This window comes from Pocillopora verrucosa, chromosome 7 (genome assembly GCF_036669915.1).
Source record: "Pocillopora verrucosa isolate sample1 chromosome 7, ASM3666991v2, whole genome shotgun sequence".
NCBI lineage: Eukaryota > Metazoa > Cnidaria > Anthozoa > Scleractinia > Pocilloporidae > Pocillopora > Pocillopora verrucosa.
The window spans coordinates 7493272-7518421 of record NC_089318.1 but is presented as its reverse complement, the minus strand read 5'-3'; the positions used below and the strand labels follow the sequence as shown (position 1 = coordinate 7518421).

The 25150-nt window shown below is 37.8% G+C and overlaps 2 protein-coding genes across 2 annotated transcripts; both read right to left on the bottom strand.

The window, feature by feature from the left end:
- Positions 1-1336: 1336 nt before the first annotated feature.
- On the bottom strand, positions 1337-3553 carry LOC131796143 (uncharacterized). The gene is made up of 2 exons (XM_066170106.1): positions 3203-3553; positions 1337-2158 (listed from the first exon to the last, which is right to left on the bottom strand). The coding sequence occupies exons 1-2, from the start codon at positions 3551-3553 to the stop codon at positions 1337-1339; spliced, it is 1173 nt and encodes a 390-aa protein (XP_066026203.1).
- A 5750-nt stretch (positions 3554-9303) lies between these two features.
- On the bottom strand, positions 9304-11731 carry LOC136282077 (uncharacterized). The gene is made up of 2 exons (XM_066169305.1): positions 11671-11731; positions 9304-10125 (listed from the first exon to the last, which is right to left on the bottom strand). Exons 1-2 carry the CDS (start codon positions 11725-11727, stop codon positions 9304-9306), a joined length of 879 nt encoding a protein of 292 aa, XP_066025402.1. The 5' UTR covers positions 11728-11731.
- Positions 11732-25150: the final 13419 nt, after the last annotated feature.

Here is a 25150-nt window from a genome sequence, read left to right as displayed (position 1 = left end):
CACGTTTCCACGTATCTTTCATACTATATTCGATCTTCTGAATTACCAATTATTACTGAATTCGATCTTCTGTCATCAAGTGACGTTAGTGTTTTTTTTGTCAAATGGTACTTTGGCCGCGCAATTCGAATACCATTTTTGAAGGGAAAATGGCATGACTTTAAGAACTTGTACAATCGTCAATTTTAACACTGAACGTTTCAAACTTGGGAAACCTGTATTTCAAATGGTAAACTTTATAACTAGAGAAAAAAATTTTGCTTCATGGTCACTTGGATTTGTATTTAATAATATATTGACAGCGCGTCCAACAGTGTAATGTTCCTGTAAATCCAAAAGCTTAAAGTAAAAATCTGAAATACGACTTTGAAAAAGACGAACACAAGTTCGTAACGTTACGATGAGCATCAACTGTTCACAACTGATATGTTAATATAATAAGATGATGTTAATATAATAAGATGATGTCTCACGTTATGTACAACAATCCTGAATGACGTTTACACTTCACTGGTGCTTCTCTTTACAAACACCTGCTTCAACTACCACACCTACTTCATTTCCTACAATTTGAACATTTCAAAAATTATGTTATGAACAAATGTGGAATGTTATAAAGTGAGCAGTGACCCTAACGAAGCACTTAAGTACCTTAGTCCTTGTGAAAGAGAGGCTGTTGAGGGCTTCTCACAGTTATGTATCGAGTCCTAATATTAAAATCAAGCAAAGCTGTACATAGTTATCACTTAGGATAAATTACTAGCATCTCCCTGCCACTAAGTAAATACCATTTTGAGAGAGAGTTCTCCTCACTGTACGGATTATCACACGCTATTAATTTAATATCTCAGGGTCTAAACACAAGCATTTCAACTTACGATTAGTCGCTTGCTTGAAAACATTTTGCATAAATATACACATGATGAGTTCTAAATACGTTTTCAACGGCGAATATGAAAGAAGGTCAATTTTATCGACCTTTCACTTTTAAGATTTAAGTTCGCCATCTACGGAATATCACATGAAAAGATGAAAGTGCAGGTCAAGAGTTTTTGTAGAGAGACCACCTACTGACTTACTTCAACTACTAAAATATGGACGCTGTTCATCTAAGGTTGCTTAGGACGTCTCTCTTGTGCGTGTCTACATTCCTCTGTGATAAAGAGTCAGTGTAACTATCTAAAATATTAAACGTTCAGTTGAAGTTCAACTCCTAAGGTGGACCAGACTTAAATACATATGATGTCAGTGTTAGTTCTTAGCCTTACTCAGATGTTTTCTTGCTTTCAGTTGGCCGAGTTTCCTTTTCTGTGAGAGAAAATGAATTCGCAAAAAGTTACTCGTCATATTTAGCTCCAAACCAATGCTGCGTTGTAGAAGCAGGAGAAAACGAGCAACGGTGATCCTGATTCATATTGACGTCGCCAAATTTTCCGAAGTTGTTTTCGTAGTCGGATCCACTCGGTTTTCCATCAAATTCACATCCGGCATCTATGCTACCGTAACTCCTTACGTGCCAGGCCGCATGTTCCCCCTGTTTTGTCAGGGCGGTGCAATTAGAACAACAAATTCCTCGGATATTAACATATTCGTACATCTGACAGGTGGCCCAGGTACAAAAAATGTCATGACCTGCCAGCTTAGCGCGTGCGTAGTCCGTATACCACAGACCATCCGTAAGAAAGTTACAAGTTGCTCTCAGATGTGTGGAGTCAATAGCAAGAGACTGCATCTGTGATAAGGATAGTCGGAACTCGTTCCAATTCACTTCCCCCTCTTCAATATCAATCTCAAAGTTTTTGCCAAACCTTGCCTTCTGGAAGGCATTTTTCTTAGCCAAGGAAAACGATTGTATTAACGTCCAAACAAAGCCAGGTTCAGACTGCCAGTCACAGTAAACAGAAAACCGTTCATTGTTTGAATTGTAGATGTCGTATTTTCCTGATTTCGAAGCATCTTTTTTGGCTATGTCTTTGCAGCTTCTCGGATGTTTTATCTTCTCACACCGCTGATCAGAGTATGTATTAGGACAGGTACAGTTAAACCTGGTGCTGTAAGTGTCATAAATCTCCTGACATACCCCTCCATTGAGACAAGGATTGGTGCGACAGCATCTGTTGATGCAATGATGCTTCTCTGGTGAGTATATGTCTCCACCCTACGGCAACATTTAAAGGACTTTTTACCTCACCATGCTCATCGAATTGGGTTGGCATGTACTTTATAGCAACCATCGACAAATCTCACTGGAAACGGATCGAATTGATAACAAGCAGTGCGAGCAAAGTATATGTGCGTGCAACACATAGCGGGGTGCCAGAAAGGAGATGAAATGTCCGCCACAAAGTAGATTTGAAATGCAGTAATACAGCTATGGTTCAGTCAACGATGTCTTTATGAAATTTGTTGTCACTTTTGTTCTGCCGTCCATTTTGTATTACAACATGGCCGTTGAAAAAAAAAAAAAAAATTTGCGAGAAAAAGAACGGACCCAATCCTCTCTCAGCCAAATCAGTGTGTTTGGGTTTTGTCTAGACCAATCATATCGCAGACAAAACGATATGCCCAAAATTGTCTTTGGCCTGGACTGACATATAACACCTGTTTTTTAAGGAGTACCGGAAAACTTGATTATATATAGGAAATCGTATGAACGCGAGTGCATTTCGTGATTTATTGGCACGAGTGATGTTTTGAAAGTTCTCAAAATTGCACGAGTGACCATAAATCACGAAATGCACGAGCAGGTTCATACGATTTTTTATTTATTATATTCTCGACAAAATTACTCCATCGCGCTACTCTGCACGCCTTACTTCCATTTTTGGGTTTACTTTTCGTTTAGTCGCCCATGTTTGCTAGACATTTAACCAGGTCTGTGTAGCTTTCAACGTGTTTTTGTTTTTCGCATTTTCTTTAAGTTGCTCAACGATGTTTTGGTTTGACAAAGAAAACCGGCTGTCAGCCATTTTTTTTTTATAATTTGGTGTTCAAATTTGGCGCTTCCCCGGTGTTTCCATGGCAACTTCTCCGTATTGCACTCTATAACCTCTATTGCACTCTATAACCTATTTATGCATTCATCATTGACCAATCAGAAACGCGATATTTTGTTGAGTATATAATAAGTGGGAATATTTATTTTATTTACGAAAATTCATAAATAAAAGAATAAGGAATTAAATAAACAATGTTATCTCACCTTCACCGTGTAGCTTCTTACCAAGTCATAATAATTTCCTCCTTGCCTCCATTTCATCGCCGCTGGCTCCATGTCTTTGTTAGCGTTGTTGAGCTCACAGTTATTTTCTTTGGACAGAGGGAAATAATTCATGGATACACACAGGCAGTCATCTTTGCACTTCACGTGACACTGGGTGGCGCTGTGGACTGTCAATCTTTCAAACACGTGACCCTCAAGAATTTGGTTATGGATGACATCGTCATCGATAGCAAACTTGAAGTTTTGACAAGTTATTGCTTTCTGTGCCATAGTGGAGAGGGTCAAATTGAATTCAAACAGCATGACTTGGAGATGACGAACTATTCCCATAGCAATGGCGCTATTGATGCGAAGGAAAACAAATAATGATTATTTCATCTGACAAGCATGGGATAATCTGGAACGAAATGAATAGATATTTGGGTCTCTTGCTTAAAAGCGACCTACATTGATGCGTTTTTTAAATTAACTAGGAAATGGTTTTCCTTAAAGCATTAACTGTAACATTTAACTTAATTGCGACGCAAGTGGATCTGATATAAAAAATTAAACGAACCAGTAATTGCTGATCAAAAGTTTATCGGTTAGTTGAATGCAAAGCTAAATGTCGAAGTATATCAAGTCTCAGTGAAACAGCCGCTGCGATGAACTTTATCAAATACTGACAGGCGAATGGCAACCACACAGAAGTTTATCAAAAACTTCATGTATCAATTCGCCCATCGTCGAGGAGTGTTTCTTGAAACGTAAAACTTTAAAAGTTTCTTATGTGTCCGTTATTTAAGAAAAAAGCGTTTTGAAAATAAGAGAGATCTCAGAACGTTTTGTGTTACAAAACCAAAAAAAGGGAAACTCTACCCACTATCAATTGTTAAAAGATCCTCCTTCAGCGACGCACTTATGAGTCTCTGTACTCTACAAATTCAACTCTAAGGACGATTTAGAATGTATTATTCACACTTTAATATTTAAAAAGGGTTGCATTTTATTATTTACCATAAGATCATAGTATATAGAATATTAATGAAAGCTCTTAAAGCAAGCTTTCTTTCCATCGACGAATGAAAATATCTCAAGTTTCGCTACACCTATAAATTTCGCAACCGTATGGCTGGTTTCTTTTCCAGCTTTAATAAAAGTATGGATTACAAACCAGTCAGATAACAAACTTTGATCTTATTTTCTACTCGTAGATTGGAAAAACACATAAGTTCTGTCTGTAGAGCCAGTTAGTAATTATTTACTGAAGTTGAGTTGAGGTGAATAGTGGTGGATATTATCTCTATTACTTTCACCGACAAATTTATTTACTGCAATCATTAAACCGAAAAACTTGAAGAACTAAAATGAATTGTTAAGTGTAGCTTTATAGAATGTTTTAAATAAGAATCGCGATCTTTTTTAAAACAGTAAGACCCCCCGTCAAGTTCGACTGTCAAACATAAGAGCCCTTCTGTGGCGGTGACTATTTAACAAATAGAGAAGCCTGGACTGTGCTCTGTTCTGTTATGAAGCACGCAGGAAGCGGCTAGAGCACGAAAGAAGTGTAGGGAGAGACAGGAGATGCAGTCGAGTGTTTCTCCTCACTTCTAGCTCTAGCCGCTTCCTAAGTGCTTTACAAAAGAACAGCATGAGCACAGTCAAGGCTTCACTGTTTGTTTTATAATGAAAGAATCCGTTAAAATTCCCCAAGCATTAGTTTCAATTTTAAAAACAAACTTTATTTCCAAAGCGGACATCAGTGTCGTCAGCATGGTCTATACTCTCATAAAGCACGCACCAACAAGCCAATCAGAATCCCCGTTAGAATGGTTCAAATAATCTGATTGGCTGTACAAGAATAAAGCTGTCAAAAATGTCAAACTATCAAAGTTCACATTCTGCGTTAGTTTACAAACTTAAATAGCTCGGCAGGTCGAATTTAAAACTTTTGCCTGAAGATTTTTAGTCTCTTCTACAGAATCTGAAAGTGAAATGTTCAGTGAACTTCTGCCGAATTGTGGCCCATAAAAACAAGCAAGTTTTTTCACATGACAAGTAGAAAACAAAGTGTATAAGGCAGAAGTTTTAGGAATGAACGACAGCCGAATTCACAGGAACATGAAGATCGCTCGGGATGATAACACCGTAAAACTAGGCTGCAGTGACTGGTGAAGCCCTCCACTCGACGCATCAGAAAGGATATCAGAGCAAGCTCTTATTTTTCCACTCGAAGGGCGGCCGATGTAGTTTCTGAGGCTTGCTTCATTGCGATGACCGGAGATCGCCATGATGATCGCAGTCGCTCTGACACCGTCATGAGTGGTATGAATTTTAACAGTTAGGCCAGTTTGGTTATATTTTTCACCATTCCTGTTTTGTTCTGTTTTGTTTTTGAAGACAAAACTTTGTATACTATACGAGTGTGAACTGTGTTTGATTTTTGTTACCGCACATAAGCTTGCAATCTAACTGAGCGCGAAACCCTTTCAAACTCGGTCTGTCCATTTTGTTTTCTCTTTGAGGATTTTCGACTCTGATCACGTTTCAGCAAAGTAATTCATGGCGCCTGGCATGGTTAAAAACTTTGGTTTGGTTCTTCCGTTGCTACTTGCCGTCTCGCTTGTTCCGAAATTTCACTTTCAATTATGGAAAAAAAGCTAGAGAGAAGTCCCGGAAAGGTCGGACATAGTACAATTTGGCAGATGACGTGACAGCTTTAGCTCAGCTCCATGATCTATACTCTCCTAGAGCACACTCTTTTAACCAATTTCAGCCGGCGTTTTATCCGAACTTTATCATAATAATGTGTAATTTTCCGAAACTTTTTAATTTACTGGACAGTTACCTTACAAGGAATTTACTTTAGACTGTTTTATTTGGTTTTCATGATAGGAATTTCACTTTTTACGGAGTAGATCACTTCAGGATATTCGTCTGCCTAGTAAATTGAATAAAATAGACTAAACAACTTAAGTTTCTTACAACTTTGGCACAGTGTAGCTCCTCACCTGATTATGGTAATTTATTCCTTCTCTAAATCTCATCGCTAATGGCTTCAAAATATGATTCAAAATATGGGAAATATGATTATAGATACAAGCAGGCATCCTCACACATCACATGTAACAAACGAATGGTAGCAAAATAAGGCGCATAGCTCCCTAATTATCTGTAATTGTCATAATTATCTGCACAATTATCTATTGGCCATGAATCAGGGTTGAACCATGAAGGGGAGGCTGTTGAAGTCATTAAGGTGCCAGTTCGAGATAACCCGAGGTGAGTACACATACATGATTGTTGCATCAGTCAACTGCTGCTTGGAAAAACCTAAAATGAGAAATGGTAAAATATCACAAAATCTTTCTCAAACTCTAACCCTTCTCTAGAAAGATGTGCAAATAACGAACATAGATGATAATACTGGACACTTGTTATCATTGATACTCCTTCACATTATGTATATTTTGAACAGGAGCCGGATGATACGAACAATTCAAAACCGTATACCATCCATTCACAGTTTAAAAGCGTCAACTAGAGAAGGAGAGATTAAGGTCAGACTTCACCATTGAGTATTCTACTAGTGATCAAAACTGGAAATAATAGTAATAACACTGAAATAAAATATCACCCGAAGCAATTTTACTGTTTCTCCAGACATTGTTGTTGACGTTAAGTTGTTTCATTTTTTTTCTGTAGTCATTCAACACAAACGAAGACACACAGCCAGGTCTTAAAATGATCGTCCGTGAAGTTGTTTTTTGCCAACAGATAATAACCAATACTTACCCATTTGAATAAACTTCATGAAAAAGAATCTACATATGGCAGAAATTTAGAATAAACACGGATATTATAAATCAAACACCGTAATTTTTTGTGAAAATTAGTGTAATGGAATCATTTTGCATTGAAAAATCTTCAATGTTCACAAATGTTACGTGGTTAAATTTTTCGTTTTCGTCGCTACTTTCTAACTTGTGACGTAAATATGCTTGATTTAGGCACCGAGGACAAACAGAGCTGAAACCTTTTCGAGGAGATGCTTGCGAATAATTTTTTTTCCAATTTTGTTGTTGAACGGCCCCATTCTTGTTCTCTTGTATTTAGCGGCTACTTTCTGCTTTTTGAGGTATAATTTAGTTTTGAATGCATGCATTGTATGTTTTGTTTACATCAGGTGAACAGACAAAAAAATTGATAGCGACTGGAGCACTAACGCAGATCCTTGGGAAAATGTGAAAACATGAACGACCAAGATGAACGAAAAAGAAGGACGTAGACAAATCAATTATTTAGTTCTAAACAGACATGATTGTTGCATCAGTTAACTGCTGCTTGGAAAAACCTGAGATAAGCCAACGCTCAGAACGTAAGCCTGCGTGTGAAAATTTTTCTTAATCAGCGCCACGTTGTAATTGATAAGTGATGGAAAGTTTTACTTACGTTACTCACTCAACTTATCGATATTTTCAAGCGAGAACGAATGATTGAACCGGTTGTTTTTTGACCAACTTGTTTTAATCAACACAGTTTGCCACTGATATTTCATTCACAGTTTCAATCGCTCAACGATGTGTAAAGTTTCACTCGTAAATTTAAAAAATTGCATGAAAAAATTGTAAAATATCAAAGTTGTTCTCAAACTCTAACCTTTTTCTAGAAATATGTGCACCTAAGGAACATAGTAGTCACTCACCTCAAACGAAGACAGGCAGCTAGGCGTTAAGATGATCGTCCGTAAATTTTTTTTTTCGCCAAACAGATGCTAACCAGTACTTATCCGTTTTAAAAAACTTCATGAAAAGTAATCTACACATGTCATAAAATTAAAAATAAATACAGATACTAATACTCACAAGCAAACCTGCACACTAATGTTACACAAAACTGGACGTTCAAGCAAGGCTTGATGGTAATTAGCAAAGAAGAAGAAGAAATTCAAAGTTTTTGTAGTAAGATCTGTTCCGAAAGGGAGCTTTCCTAAATGAAAATTTTTACTGAAGCCGGGTGGCAAGAAAGAGAGGGCATTTTTATTATGAAACCACTTTTCGAATCCTTCGACCAGGTACATAGTGGACTCGTTCTCTTAACAATAGATACAAAGTGAGCCGTTTTCGACTACAAAGATGTAAATATTTCTTTGCGCAAAAATATGCAAGTTGACTTCTATCATTCTGCTGACTCCTGAGATGTATTTACAAGGCTGGAGAAGAGATCGGTTTTCGAGTCATTTAACTGCAAATGTCTCTTTCACTCTCAATACAAATAACAAACTAGTATCTGAGATTATGTAAATTGATGAAACAGCATTCAGGCGATTAAATGAAATGTGATACTGCCCCTTTCTATGGCTATCAAGTCCTATTCAAACAAACTTAGTGCAACTGTGCAATTTAGTCTTCGTCTTAAGTTATGCAACAGTTGGTGTTTACCCTTGATTGTTCAGATAATATATTTCAACTTTTTAGGCTTTTTAATTTAATTTAGGATCATGTTATATCAGTTGCATGTGTATGTTACCGATATAAGTTTATATAAAGGTTCGTAAGGCGTATTTGAACAAATTCGTATGATAGCTTACGCATACAAGCCATGAATCATTACTTAACTACTACTACAGAGCAATTTTGCTCCTGTTTTCAAAAGGGCTCCAAGATTGCATTAGCTTTGCATTTTTGGTATAGAAAATTCGGGCTAATCTCCTACCTAAGCAATGCACAGCTAAAAACAATCTCAGATTACAACTGTTTGCTTGTTTCTCTTTGATTTCTTAATAGTTCCTGTGATATCATATATTGTTCTGATTGGCTGTCTGTATTTTTTCAGTTTGACAAAACTCGTTGAAAAAGCGTTCTCTCAACTTCATACTACCAAACATCTTATGGGAAGCGGCTGTAACGAGATTGAAGAGCAATTTCTTCGATTTAAAAAAAAACATTTCCGAGAAACCAAAGGCCTATGTTGGAAAAAACAAAACAAAACAAAAAGCAACCACAACCAATAAAAGATAGAATCCTTCAAGAAAAACAAAAACCTTATCTAATACTCACAACTCATTCTAGTTTTAGTAGATTATTGGAACTTAGAATAACCTATTCATGTTTAACCCCAAACCAATATTGCGTTGTTGAAGGATCCGAAGAGGAGCAGCGGTGATTCGTATTTATCGCTCCGGAATGATACCGTCCAAAATTATTTTCGTTGTCAACCGCTTCTAGTGACCCATCAAAATCGCATTCATTTTCCTTGCTTTTGAAACTGTTCACGAACCAAGCACCATTAAGAGCCATTCTCGTGTAGGCGGTGCAATCAGAGCAGTTAATTCCACGGATGTTAATATACTCAAACAGTTTGCAATCTCCACCCCAGTCACCGAATATGTCATGACCTGCCAGAACTGCGCGTGCGTAGTCCGTATACTGCAGGCCATCTGCAGGTAAGTTGCATGTTACTCTCAGATGTGAGGAGTGATTTGAGAGAGACTGCATATGTGATAAGGAAAGGCGGTAAGAATTCCAGTCCGGTTCATTGTTATTGTCATTCACAGGAAAATCCGTGCCAAACCCCTTATCCTTATATGTGGCCTTATTGGCAAAGGATAACGACTGTATCAATGCCCATACGAAGCCAGGTTCTGACTGCAAGTCACAGTAAACAGAGAACGGTTTATTAGCTGAATCAAAAATATCGTATTTTGCTGATTCTGAGCCTCCGTTGTTAGCGATGTCTTTGCAGTTTCTTGGATGTGCAGTCTGACCACAACGCTTACCAGTGTATTTGTAAGAACAGGTACAGTTAAACCTGGGGCTGTGATTGTCACAAATCTCCTGACATACTCCCCCGTTGAGGCAGGGATTCTGGCTGCAGCATCTATTAACGCAGCGATGCATCCCTGGAATGTAGCTTCCTCCACCCTAATTGAAAATGAACCTTTATTTCCTTAAACTATACCTTGATTACAGTTAAGTCCAGCGGTGTAGATATTCAGAAATAAATTTATGGGGGGGGGGGGGGAGGGAGGGACGTACAAAAGAAATTGGTCGTACCGTGCGTATATCAAATTATGGATGCACGCGAGAACTAAGTTTTAAGAGCACGAGAGAAGCGTAAGAGTTGCCTGAGTGCTCTTCAAACTTCCCAAGTGCATCCAAATCTCGATACACGCACAGCTAAAGCGTGAACAAATTTCGTTATAACATAGCATGGAAGTTGTGCTCGAAAAAAAAGAGCTTATTACAACTTCGTCCGATTTACCAGGTAATCATGTTCTACCCCAAAACTATGAATAAATGACAAGGTAAAAACGACCAAGAAATATTTTGAGACCAAATCTTTATTCAAAGAATTGTAAAATTTCTGCTCCGAAGCAAAAACGAATAAATTTTTTGCATGCACGTGAGCGCGTAGTAGATTTAACATGCTTGAATCGTTGTTTACTAGAATTCAAGGCCAGAGAATTGCCTATGTTTGTGTTGGAGATTTGGAGAATTCTGAAATTGTACGGTTTAAAAATAAAAATATGCTATTTAACAATACTTTAAGGTATATCAACACTTAAAACTGATATCAACCGTTCAAAACAGGAAGCAATAGCCTATAAATTTCTCGCATTTACGAGACGCGTGTGGTAGATCTACGCTGCTTGAAATGCCCCTGTTTACTAAAATTTATTAACCGAAAATTGCTCAGCTTTGAACTAACAATTCTGAAATCGTTCGATTACAAAACAAAATATTCTACTGAACAAAACTTTGGTACATATCAACGCTTTAAAATAATATTCTCCGTTCTAATGAAGAGTTCTCAGCGTCGCAAAGCCTCAGTTGAAGTCAGAAAACTCAGTTCTGTTTTCAGCCATAATTCTCATCGCGTCTGTGAATAAAGTATTGTCAACTCCGAAACTAGTTACGTCGCTCGAAGAGCTACATGCTCATTGTCTTTTTCGAAACGAGTTTTTTTCAGCATATTTTGTTTTCATTTTGAGATACAAAGGTCAGTCTTTATAGGGATAGAACGAAAAGACAATCTTCAGTGATAGTTTTGAATTCTCGGGGCTAAACTAGACGGGACTTTTAGCTGAAGTGAAACTGCACACTTCATGTTATGGATGCACGGACGTGCACTAAATATATATTAAGTACTTTGTTATATATTTAGACTTTCCCTTAAAAAATCATATGGCAAAAACATGCTGTTGTATTCGGCGTGTGGGCAACAACTGCGAACCTGTATTACGGTCGGGATACATTTGAATTTGACCAGGGGCACGTGGCCAAGAATTAACCAATCACAGTCCTCGTTTTGTTGAGTGGAGGTCTAGGTATGTAACATGGATTTTTATGGTAGTAGCTCCCTCAAGATATAGGTAGGCCTTGCAAGCGCACTATGTTATGATAAAAATGTAAATAAAAAGAAAAACTAAGACAACTCTATCAACAACAAACGATTCTATCTCTCACCTTCACAGTGTAGCTTCTCACCAAATCATAATAATTTCCTCCTTGACTCCATTTCATCGCCGCGGACTCCATGTCTTTGTTAACGTCGTTGAGCTCACAGTTATTTTCTTTAGACAGAGGGAAATAATTCATGGATACACACAGGCAGTCATCTTTGCACTTCATGTGACACTGGGTGGCATTGTAGACTGTCAATCTTTGAAACACGTGACCCTCAAGAATGTGATTATAGACGACATCTTCATCGATAACAAACTTGAAGTTTTGACAATTTACTGTTGGCTGCGCCTCTTTGGTGTAAGTGAGCTGAGATACCAACAACATCGCATGTAGATAGCGAAGAACACTCATGGTGGACCTTAAAAACGTCCAAATGAGATGGATATCTTAATTCCATAATTATACCGAGGCATTTAAAATTTAGTTAGTAGCAGTCGGATTCTACTAAGAAAAAAAGGCAAAAAAACGCGAATAGGTACGTGATCGTACTATGGTGCGAACGCGACTCGACTTCAGGTTATGATCAAGATCTTAGCCAGCGCCTTAAAGTTGTCTCTTCTTATGACGCGAAAGTGATTACGTAATGCTTATTGAGAAAAGGACTATCGTTTTACGAGATCAAACATCTCGGTGACTGATTAAATAACTAATATTGAAAATTAGCCGAGATTGAAATGAGAATCTGAGGTACAGTGTGCATGGCGCACTAGATATATTTTGCTGTGTCGATAGTAGAAAAAAGTAACTTTAAACTTATCGAATAGGTCATGCTGCATGAGTTTAATTTTATTTAGTCAACGGAGTAGAAACAAATTACATGTTGTCTCTTCCCTTTAGTAGTTCAGTACCAAACTTTCGGTTTTAACTGAGTACCATCTCTCTGCACTTACCTTCGATTCGTTTTATGGCTTCAGTAGAATCCTTCGCGGAGAAAGGTTTGCGGGCGAACAGATGTTGTTGAAACTATATGTATGTCCGGTAATATCGATGCACCTTTATACTTGAAAAATAAGAGAAAAACGCGACAATGAATCAATTAAGATCATTGGCTCTGTTTACGACGTTACCTAGAAGACACCCGAAATAAACAATGGATAAGATATTGCAATACTGTTGACACAGAGTGCTTCACAACTAAAAATTTGCATCAAATAACTGAAATCCGTCACATTTACAAAGGTGATCAAAATCTGATTACTCTTTTTAAATGTCGGGATCTTTTAACATTTTTACGTCAAAAGACCCCAAATTTTCTGGAAAAGTCAACACAGTGTCCCTCTCAACATTAGTTTTCTTTCGGCTCATATTAACAATGTTTGTTTTCTGAAGTCATTAACCACGCACCAGGACCACTACAGCAAGCCATAAAAAACAACGTCGGTGGAACAAAGGCTGTTTGTTGCCATGCACCGTTTCCTAATTAAGTAGAAATGAGAACTGTCCAACATTCGATTGTAGAAACAATTTAAACTACCAGTGACCTCCTGAGCTTAAACATACCGCAAGAACACTAATTGATACCGACAACAATAACTAAGACGGCAGTAGTGGCGTAAGTTCAGAAAGACATAACTGAAACTAAAACTGCCGTCAAACAATCGCACAGCTGGTTTGCAGGCTTAATGAAAAAAGCTAAACTGTGTGATAATCGCGATCATTTTTCTCCGTTACAAATTTATTCTTCGCAGAGTATCCATAACCAAAGCAATCTTTCTTCGATATCGAGTTCGTTTCCATCCAAATTATACTTTTTCTCGTCCGACCCCATCAGACTCAATGAGTCAATACGTATTTCGTCATTTGACCGGTAGGACCATATCAAAAAAGATTCTACAGTAAAATTGATTCCTTTATTTATTCGAGTCTTACAATTCATCGAAAAAGCGACTTCTTTCATTATTTATGTTTTGTTTTCCTAAGTCCAACATTAGAAGTAATGTTCTAAAATGGAAAATGTGGCAGAATCATGCGACTGCATGGCGAAAGGCTATTCGGGAGTTTAAGATGTCAATATAGCGACGTGTGGTAAAACGTTCCTGAAGAAAACCTTATTTATTTTCCTCTAGGTTTCTCACCAATAGCTCGATGCGTTAACCGTTTCTGTTATGCTGAAGTTGAGGTGTGGCGCCGTATGAGACGGTTAACACATGCAGCCATTTTTGAAATTCTAATTAAAGGCAGAAATTCATTTTTTAATCGAAGTCTTCTTTGGCGTTGCCGTCCTGACTGCTTAAGGTCCCTTTTGTTCTGTATGGGACGGCTAAGAAATGTACAAAGTTCTAAAACGCACCTGTTTAGCTATTGTTTTGCTCATTAGATCTTATGTTACACTTCGTCCTCGTTTTCGTCACCGCCGTGGTTTTTTTTATAAGGGACCATAAGATCCGACGACAGCGAGCTCGTAAACTGGGGGGAATGGGGAGAGGTCGCCGTCGTAAGGCGCGAAAAATAGCATTAAGAACACTCATGGAAGACGCAGTCTGTTCAATAACGGGCTTTTGGTTTATCAGTGAAAATATGGCATCCTTTAGAGATATACTTAAACTTCTCCTCGAAAGTGCTGATGACGATGATATTTCCAAGGACGAATTTCTTCTTCTTTACGATAGAAACATCTAAAAAAAACCCAGATTTCCCTTACGATTGTTGTGGAGCGTTCTACTTAAATGAGATGGACGACAGCAAGTGTTTGGCTGAGTTTCTATTTCATCAGAATGTGGTTCCCCTCCTTTTAGTGGCCTTGCAGCTCCCTTAGTCTTTCAAGTCTCACCAAGGAACCATTTGGGATGGGGTAGAAGCACTTTGTATAACACTGAGACGATTTGCTTACCCATGCAGATACAGCGATTTAATTCCACGATTTGGTCGGTCGGTTCCGGAGCTGAGTATGATTTCCAACCTAATGATCGATACATTCTATCAAGAACACAATCACAGAATAACTCAGTGGAACAATACACTGCTGAACCCTCCACTTCTTGAAAACTATGCCTGTGCGATAAATTTAAAAAAAGTGCATTACTCAATTGTTTTGGTTTTTAAGACGGAACAATAAAGCCCATTTGTCGACCCGAAGAAAATCAGAGGTTGGTTTATATAGACATAACGAGTGCATAGTCTCAAGTGCCACTCTGTTGTCTTACCTGATGGTATGGCCAACATGTACGGCCCAGTATGTAATTGATTTAATCTGATTAGTTGCTCTTTCTTTTTCTTGAGGTTGAGATTTGAAACTGTATACCCAAACCTCAGCTAACTAAACCACTTATTTTTTTCCTCTTTAAGAGGGTTCCTCACGATCTGAGGCGGTATGGCTTCTCTACAACAAGAGAACCAATGGCCGTGCATGTATGGTTATCCCGCCTATCTCCTGCGTGTCCACCTCCAGGTCCCTTACAGAGGTGCCGGAATAGCACCACAAATAGAGTTGTACAACAAAGAGTCTAACATTTTGTTATACAATGTAAGATTTTAGGTATAAATGTTGAAACAAGTATTCACAGCAAAACCAAAGATATTATGAATATCTTTGTGCAAAATTAAGCCGAGTTAATTTTATTTTTCTAAGATAAACATCTGCTGAAAACTTTGCATCTGCTCAAGTTGCTGCTTAGTTTGTTCCACTAGGACTTTTATCATATCCTGATGATGTTTTCTTGGTTGATCTTCTTGTTTACCCTCAACTTCAAGTCGTTGCTTTTGCAGCTGCAATTCTCCTTCTTTCCACTTCTGAACGTGATCATTTTTTTCACGAAAATATGCAATTGTTTCACCTCCATTTTTTGGTTTGCCTTTTCTGTGTTCTTCTCAGGTTTTTAGAGCCTCTGTTTCTCATTTCAGCTGCTTTTGCGTTGTCAGTTTTCTTCGTATCGTTCTCTACGGTGTCTTCAGCTGCAGCTTCGGCTATTTCTTCCAGAGCCTTTTCCAACTCACTCAAATGACATTCACACTTGCCTTCTCTTCGTCTTTCATCTTTGTTTTAAATTTTCGCTTAGCAGTATGTATCTTTGTCTAACAGCACGCTTACTGACCTTGAATCGGGGAAGCTTAAGGCCGTTCTTATTGTTTGCATTTTTCCCCTGATTTTTCCTTTAGAAATGCTTCCTTTTTTGTACTTAAAGGGTTTAAGTACTAAAATTTCTTGACACAAGCAGTTGTCATGTTGTTCATTATTTAACTAAGACGACAGTTCGAGTCTCTCCTCTTGTTTATTTCCCGGGAGTGTATGTCATACAACACCTTCTTCTATCACGGGGTGTTTTTACGAACTCACAAAACAGGAACAAATTACACTTGAAGAAAGCCCAGGAGGGCGATCAGTGAGAAATGCCCAAAAAGGATATGTGACAAGATCCACAGTGTTTTGTCTTTATGGCTACATAACGGAAAAAAGGCGTTAAATATCAATGACCGTCAATCTTAACTTGCACGAACTTCAGTCAATACATACTAACGAAAGTCTTCATTAAAAGTGCTCTACCAGAGAACACATGTCCCCGAGTTGATTTGATCGAAGCAATACAAACTTTCAAGACTGCAATTATTATAGAAATTCATGGTTATTATCATATTGTCACCGCTAAAATGCAAAAATGAAATGCGAGTCTAAGTTAAAAGGTTTCGTTCCAATGATTAGTAGCACGTTGAATTAAGCTTTGAAAACGAGAACTATCTCAAATACATAGAGATTATTCCTTGGAAAGTGCGTACGAACGATTTTTATTCACGGGTTGCGTACACCACAAAAAATGAACGAGTGAGCGCAGTGCAGAATAAGTTTTTTGATGCATCGCATTTTCCATGATATGAAGTTTTTATCTCATTCATACTTTGAAGATTGGAAGAAAACGACTTTTAAAAGACGAATGTGAAAAAGACGATTTTATCGAGCTTTTGACTTTTAAATGTAAGTGTGTTATCTATGGAGCATGACATGAATGGTGAAAGTCAAAGTAAAAGTGTTTGTGGAAAGACCGCCTAAAAAAACGCAAAATTCAAATATTAAAATATGGATGCTGAGTGTTTAAGGTTGCCTACGACGTAGCTCTCGTGTTTGTCTACATTCCTCTTTGATTAAGAGTCAGTGTAACGTTTAGTTCAAGTTAAAATTCTAAGGTGGACCACACTTGGAAGCATACATATGCTGTCAATGTTTGTTCTTAGCCTTGCTCCAATGGTTTCTCAGAGTCGTATTTTGTTGGCTGAGTTTCCTTTTTCAAGAAGAAAATGAATCCACAAAAAGTTACACGTCATATTTAGCTCCAAACCAGTGCTGGGTTGTGGAAGCAGTTGAGAACGAGCAGCCGTGATCCTGATTTATATCGTTGCAGCTATACTCTCCGAAACTGTCTTCCTTGTCGATGAGTCCTCCTGGTCCTCTATCAAATCTAAATCCCCTCTCAATGCTATTGTAACTCCAATGTGCCAGGAAGCCTCCTCTGACTTTTCCAATTTTTGCCTTGCTCTTCAATATCACTCAAAGCAATTAAACTGGAAGAGACCAGAAACAATGAAAAGAGCTCGCCATGAGTTGTTTTTCATACAGAAAAATCGATACTTACAGCTGGGTGTCAAAACTTGTTGTCTCCACAATTAGAAGGAAAAAATTGACCACGGTATTTTCATACGTTTCCAAGTAGGAGTTGAGGGTAATTCAGTTGAATAGCCTTTTTTTTTCTTTTAGTCCTCCACAGAAGTGTCTTAATTGGCTGAAAAAAGGAGTTTCACTTTTTTTTTCTTTTTTTCTTTTTTTTTTTTTACATTCGTGGGAGGATATACGTCGCAATGTGTCTTTTAATCATCTTTGGAAGAGTGATCACAAACAAATCAAGTAATTTCACAAAAAGTAGCGGTAGAGACCAGCGACAGACAACGGAGATCGCCAATACCTTTTAATCTTTCAACTGTCTTTCATTCAGCAAAATAGATACTTACAGCTGGGTGTCAAAACTCTTTGTCTCACTATTTAAAGGAATGAAATAAACCATAGTTTCCTTCGTTTCCATAGAGGAATTGACTTTGCTACGGTTTAAAGAGGCAGTTGAAAAATTATCATAACTATGAATGATAGTCGATCCGGCTCCAGCTCTATATTTTTGGCTGAGCTCTTTACAAAGGGGTCCACAAAAGCAAAGGTTCAAAACCTGAGAAACAGTCTCATTGGAAATTACCTCACTCAACCCTCCTTACTTCTGTATCCGCCACCTTTGATGATATTTCAACTAGGTTTTTTTTCCTAAGTTATTTGTACATCAAAGGAGCTGAATGTTTGGAATGACTTTTTTAAGCAGTATTAGTATGCAAAGAGAAAAATAGAAAAACAATTGTGTCATTTCTCAAAAAGCGCTTCATCTTCATCTCTTGGGCCTTCATCATTGTGTTTAATATGGACAAGTTTCGCTCATAGCATAATTCTTCAAAATTTGCCCAACAAAGCGACGTTTACGGCCAAGTTGGATCGTTAAGATCGCGTCTTTGTCTGCGGACAAATTTCAACCATTTTCCTCTCACAGTCGGGATCGTACGGGAACTGAAACATTCTATGCCCGGTGCCGGAACGAACCATTCTGACAGCTTTGCTGGTCGGAGCCGGGGCACCAACAAAACAATATCACCTTCGTTGCCGCGTATCTTTCTTACTATTCGCCATACTGAATTCGATTTTATGTTACCAAAGTGACGTCAGCGGTTTTTTCGCGCAATTCGAATATCATTTTTGAGGGGAAAATGGCATAACTTTAAAAGCTTCCAAAATCGTCAATTTTATCATTGAATGTTTCAAACTTTGGAAACGTAGATTTCAAATGATAAACTATATAACTAGAATAAAACTTTATGGTCACTTGGATTTGTAGTTAATAATGTATTGACAGCGCGTCCAACAGTGTAATGTCGCTGCAAAGCTAGATATTCGTAATATTATGAAAATATGTTCATCTTGTATGGGTTTTGTTTTCTATGGCATTTGAAGTTCTTCAAATGCAGACTGTACTGTTGTGCCTATATTATTGAAATGCCAGCTGCCGTGTTCCCACAGAAATCAAAACAAACTGCGCCTCGTAACTTAAAAGACATTGAGGTAAATTTTCAAATAACCAAGATTGATGCACCAATTGCCTAGAGACACACAGGTGAAAATGAGGTTTTGAAAGACTTACCGGGGAAAAACAAGGCTAAAAACCTTTTCGAAGAAATGCTTGCTAATAATTGTTCAAATTTTGCTGTTGGACGGCCTCATTCTTTTTCTCTGGTTTTTAGCGTCTACTTTTTGCCTTCTGAGGTATAATCATGATGCAGTAAATAACTTTTAATCGATACAAGGCAAATGCACCCTAAATTAAATAAGAGAAAATATATTCATTAATAGGTAGCCATTCCATGCAGTATTCGTCTTGGGAATAATACTTCCGTTCGAGAGACTGTCTATTCATTGTATTGTAAGTGAATTTGACATTTCCCACGGCCTGGACAAGGTGCCTCCTTCTCCATCCCATAATGTTCTCTTGTTATTTATCAAAACTTTTCCTCTCAATTTTTAAATTTTTACGGATAAATGGAAATGGCGTGGATTTGCCAAAACCTAGAACATCATCCGAACTTCATAAGCTATTTACACTTTTCATTTCAGCTTTTGAAACATGTATGGGTAGACATGCCTCGTAATTAAAAATTTACATATTTATCTCTAGCATCCGTTAATATTAAAAACACGCAAATATGATCAAGAAGACTATCTCTTGAAATCAAATGGAACGTGGTGTCTTCAGGGGAAGTTAATGGTAACCAAACTAACTTTATTGTCTGGTCTGAGAAAATTAAATATTTATGTTCATAAGTGGAGAAACTTGAGAAGTTCGTGTTTTTCTATTTGTAAAGAGGAGCGACGACCTAAATGCGTTTGAAAGAAAAGGTCTGGGATTTTATTACATCCGATAGTGGCCAGGTTTTCAAGTTAGAAAGTTTTTGAGAATGTAGGTCACTTTTAAATATTTATCAAACATTTGAACGCACTACTAACATATATTTCATCAGAAAAGTAAATTGAATAAAATTAACGAAACACGAAAGGGTTACTGTGACATATCATAAAGTTTTTAAGGTATGGTGGCATCAAGAGTGCCTTAATAGAGATAAAGCCACACTATATAATGGGAGAAAAGCACATTTGGACCATTTGCCAAAAATGTAATGTCCTTTCAGCTTGGCACATGCATTATCCATATGTTGTTGACCTTCTGTGATAAAGTTACAAGTTACTTTCAGGTGTGTGAAGTGATCAGCAAGAGACTGCGTCTGTGTTAAAGGCAGCCTGTATGATGCCCAATCCACTACGTTGTTATTTTGACACAAAAGGAATCTAGATACTTCTCACACCGCTGACCAGTAAAATACGCATGACAGGTGCAGTTAAACCTGGTGTTTTGAGGGTCGCAAATCTCCTGATAAACCCCTCCATTGAGACAAGGATTAGAGAGGCAGCATCTATTAACATAGCAATTCTCTTTCGCGCTGAATTTATCTCCACCCTACAGGAATATAACAGGTTGCTCACATAACATATTTAGAAACTGTTTTGAAGGAGTACTGGAACACTTGAACAGCTTGGTATACTTACTTCATTTACGAAAGTTCATAAATAAATGAATAAGGAATTAAATGAACAATGTTATCTCACATTCACCGTGTAGCTTCTCACCAAATCATAATAATTTCATCCTCACCTCCATTTCATTGCCGCTGGATCCATGTCTTCGTCAGCGACGTTAAGCTCACAGCTATTTTCTATGGAGTGAGGGAAACAGTCCATGGATACATACAGGCAGTCATCTCTGCACTTCACGTGACACTGGGTGGCGCTGTGGGCTGTCAATCATTGAAACAGGTGACCCTCAAGAATGTGGTTACGGACGACATCGTCATCGATAGCAAACTTGAAGATTTGAGAATTTACTGCTTTTTGCGGCACAGTGGAGAAGGTCAAATTTAATACAAACAGCATGACTTGGAGATATTGTACGATGCCCATAGCAATGGCACTATATTAATGTGAAGAAAAAAAGATACATGATTATTTCATCAGATAAGCATTAGGTAATTTGAAACGAAATGAGAAGATGTTTGGGTCTCTTACCTTAAAGCGACCTCCATTCATAAAATTTCTTGAGATGGAACATTTGCTCATTTGTGGAAAATACATTGATGCATTTTTTTAAATTATCAAGGAAGTTGTTTTCCTTAAAGCATTAACCGCAACATTTTTTTTCAATTGCAACGGAAAGAGAAAAACTGCCAAATTTTAGTCATTGGCCGTAAGAGCCATCACCATGTCGAGACCTTCTGAGTCAGTAAACGTATTGGAAGACAGTGAGGAGTGTATTCGTCTCGCTTTGAAGTCGATCTTCTCTACAGAATCACTTATTTGCGGAATTTCGAAAAGAAGATTGGGCAAACATTCAAGCCCAAACGAAATTGCTTCTCGACAGTTTCTGTGAGGAATGCTCCACAGAAGGAGCCCGGCGTAACTGACGAACCCTGCAGTTTAGCCCAAGCTGAACACAGTTTACAAATAATTGATTGTCAGCTCAAATGTAAAGCTGATTTCTCTTCATTGCCCACGTTGCAATGGAGGGAGATATATTGGCAAATGGAACTGATATAAAACGTAAACGAATCGGTAATTGCTGATTAAAAGTATATCGGTTACAGTAACTTGAACGCAAAGCTAAATGTCGAAGTATATCAAATCTCAGTGAAACAGCCACTGCGATGAACTTTATCAAAAACTGACGTTCATGTATCAAGTTTGAGGAGTGTTACTTGAAACGTAAAACTTTCAAGAGTTTCCTTTGTGTCCTTAATTAACAAAAGTAGCGTTTTGAAAATAAGGGAGATCTCAGAAAGTTTTGTGTTACAAAACCAAAACAAGAGAAACTCTACCCAGCATCAATTGTTAGAGATCCTCCTTCAGCAACCGCACTTATGAGTCTCTGCACTCTACAAAATCAACTCAAAAAATTATTTGGAATGTGTTATTCACACTTTAATATTTGAAGAGGGTCGCATTATATTATTTACCGTAGGAGTATAGGATGGAGAATGTTAATGAAAGCTCTTAACGTGTTTTATTAGCATCTTATTAGATAGCGTGCAAAAGGAGATCCTGTGCAGCTAGTTTGTTTCTATACTACGTGTATCCGGCCCGTGTCTTAATATGCTTGCCAAGTTTTCCACAATGGTCTACCTGAGTATCTCTCTGAAGAGCTAGAGAATATTCAGCGCCGTGCAATAATTTTCCCAGTCTTAAGCTACCAAGAAGCTCTCAAAGAGTGCAATATTGCCACCCACTACCAACGGCGCCAATTGCTGACAGAGCGCCTTTTCAGTGAGATCAAAGACAACACCTGCCACAAATTACATGGCCTTTTGCCGTCATGTTATCTTACTACCGTAACCTTAAGGAGAACGCGCTTTTAACGTACCTTTTTGCAGAACAAATAGACTGAAGAATAGTTTTATCATGTACAACGCGGCTATTTCCTAATGGCTTTATCATGTGTGATGCGAATTTTAATATACACATATAGTATTTTTTAGGCTTTTTTAATTTTATTTTTTATTCTTTTTGTATCTAGTATTAAGTAGACATTTGTACAGTCCGTAATAATTTTTATCCATGTTTTGAAAGTCACTGTGACGATTCTGTGTACAAAATCAAAAGCAAATATCTGCGGTGTGAATGAAAATCGATAGCCTGTGGGCCGTAGTAGCACCGATAGGTGAGACTTGTTTACAATCAGGTGTTTCGAATATATTCCAGTCAAGGTTAAATTGACTTATCAAGATTGTCGCAGTTATTTAAGTTCTACATTAGCGTGATTATTGCATCAGTCAACTGCTGCTCGGAAGATGAGTCAACGCCCAGAACCTTCTAAGCTTGCATGTGGAAATGGGCACCGAAGGCTATTTTTCTTTTATCAGCGCCACGTTGTAATTGATAAGAGATGGAAAGTTTTACGTTCGTTACTCGCTCAACTTATCCATGTTTTCAAACTAGAACGAATAATTGGTCTGGTTATTATTTGTCCAACTTGCTTTAATCAACCCAGTTTGCTATTGATATTTCACTAAGAGTTTCAATCGCCCAACGATGTATAAAGTTTCACTCATAAATTTAGAAAAATGCATGAAAAAATGGTAAGATGTGCTAATAAGGGACAAAGATGATAATATGGGACACTTGTCATCATTGGTACTTCTTTAAATTATGTAAAGTTGTCATTATTTAAAACAGGAACCGAATGATATGAATTATCCAAGACCGCACGCCATCCATTCACAGTTTAAAAGCGTCAACTAGAGAAGGAGAGACTTAGGTCAGACTTCACATTTGGAGAGTCTACTAGTCATCAAAACTAGAAGTAATAATAATAACATCGAAATAGAACATAACCCGAAGCAATTTTACTATTTCTCCAGGCATTATTGTTGATGTTTAGTTGTTTTTTTTTTTTTCCTGCAGTCATTCACCCCATACGAACACTCACAGCTAGGCCTTAAAATGAGCGTGCGTGAAGTTGCTTGTGCATCAAAATACGGCAGAACTCGTAAAAATACTCAGCGATACTACAAACCAAAACGTCTAATAAGATATATTCATCCTAAAAAAAATATTAAAGAAATAATAAAATAACTTCCTATAACTTCAAGCTTTGACACAAACAAAACGAACAGATCCACAATAGTAGAATAAAAATTTCTAAATCATTTAATAACTGAGGAGGGTTGTCCAATACACCCAAACCGCTGCGAATCGTCAAAGCGGAAATCGATTCGCGGCTAAGTGGTGTTGTGATACCGGAGTTCTGAGCAACCATCTCTTAAAACATGGAAACGCATACCGGAAGTCGATTTGTAAGAGACTTAGAAAATATTCCGCAAGTGTCTGCGATAGGGGGTTGAAGGTGTTGTCGAATCGACTCGAATCGAACGACCCGTCATATCGGATGTCGATTTGCAAGACCCTTAGAAAATATTCCGTAAGTGTCTGTGAAGGGGGGTTGTAGATGTTGTCAAATCGACACGATTCGACTTGAATCGAACGACTCGTCACCACAAATGACGACCCGTCATACAGGATGTCCATTTGCATCCGGTATGACAGATTGTCATTTGCTGTGAGGAGTCGTTTGATTTGAGTTGAATCGTGTCGAATCGTCAACATTTGCTACACTGTATAGTTTATAATATTCTGACGATAGACTTCTGGTCGTCTCACGCTTTAAGAAGGTGGAAGGTTCATGTTGTCACGTTCTCGTACCATGCCACTCATTTTCACTCATTGCTCACATGCGCGCCCCTCGACTTCCGGTATGTTAAGGCACGATTCGACTTCCAGTGTGACGATTCGTCAAGGACCGTTGACTAATCGCAACGGTTTGGATGTATAAGACATGTATGTTTGTGGTAAGATCTGTCTCGAAAGGGAGCTTTCTTAAATGACAATTTTGACTGAAGCCGGTTGGCGAGAAAGAGAGAGCATTTTTATGATTAAACCTCTTTTCAAATCCTTCGACCAGGTACATAGTGGACCCGTCCTCTTAACAACAGATACAAAGTGAGCCGTTTTTGACTCCAAAGATGTAAAGATTTCTTTGTGCAAAAATATGAAAGTGGACTTCTATCATCCTGCTGACTCCTGAGATGTATTTGCAAGACTGGAGAAGAGATAAGTTTTCGAGTCATTTAACTGCAGATGTCTCTTTCGCCCTCAATACAAATATCAAACTAGTATCTGAGATTACGTAAATTGATGAAACAGCATTCAGGCGATTAAATGAAAGGTGATGCTGCCCCTTCCTATAGTTATCAAGTTGTCTACAAACAAACTTAGCGCAACTATGCAATTCAGTCTTCGTCTTAAGCTATGCAGCTTAGTTGCATAGCAACTAAGACCCCAGTTGGTCTATACCCTTGGTTGATCTAACTCCTGAAGATAATATATTTAAAATTTGTAGCCTTTTTAGTTGAATTTAGGATCATGTTATATCAATTGCATATGTGTATGTTACAGATATAAGTTTATATAAAGGTTCGTAAGGCGTATTTGAACATATTCGTATGATAGCTGACGCATACAAGCCATGAATCATTACTTAACTACTACTACAGAGCAATTTTGTTCCTGTTTTCAAAAGGGAACTACGATTGCATTAGCTTTGCATTTTTGGTATAGAGAATTAGGGCTAATCTCCTACCTAAGCAATGCACAGCTAAAAACAATCTCAGATTACAACGATTTGCTTGTTTCTCTTTGAATTCCTAATGGTTCCTGTAATATCGTATTTTGTTCTGACTAGCTGTCTATACTGTTTCGGTTTGACAATAATCGTTGAAAAATCGTTCTATCAACGTCATAAAATCAAATTCGATTTCAAAAAAAGATTTCCGAGAAACCAAAGGCCTATGTTGATAAAAATAAAAA

Bases quoted from the DNA above. Each gene is read 5' to 3' on its own strand.
- LOC131796143 (XM_066170106.1), bottom strand. From the start codon at position 3,553: ATGGGAATAGTTCGTCATCTCCAAGTCATGCTGTTTGAATTCAATTTG. The intron at 2,159-3,202 runs GTGAGATAACAT...ATGTTGCCGTAG, and splicing joins TAAGAAGCTACACGGTGAAG to GGTGGAGACATATACTCACC.
- LOC136282077 (XM_066169305.1), bottom strand. From the start codon at position 11,727: ATGAAATGGAGTCAAGGAGGAAATTATTATGATTTGGTGAGAAGCTAC. The intron at 10,126-11,670 runs GTGAGAGATAGA...ATTTTCAATTAG, and splicing joins TGAGAAGCTACACTGTGAAG to GGTGGAGGAAGCTACATTCC.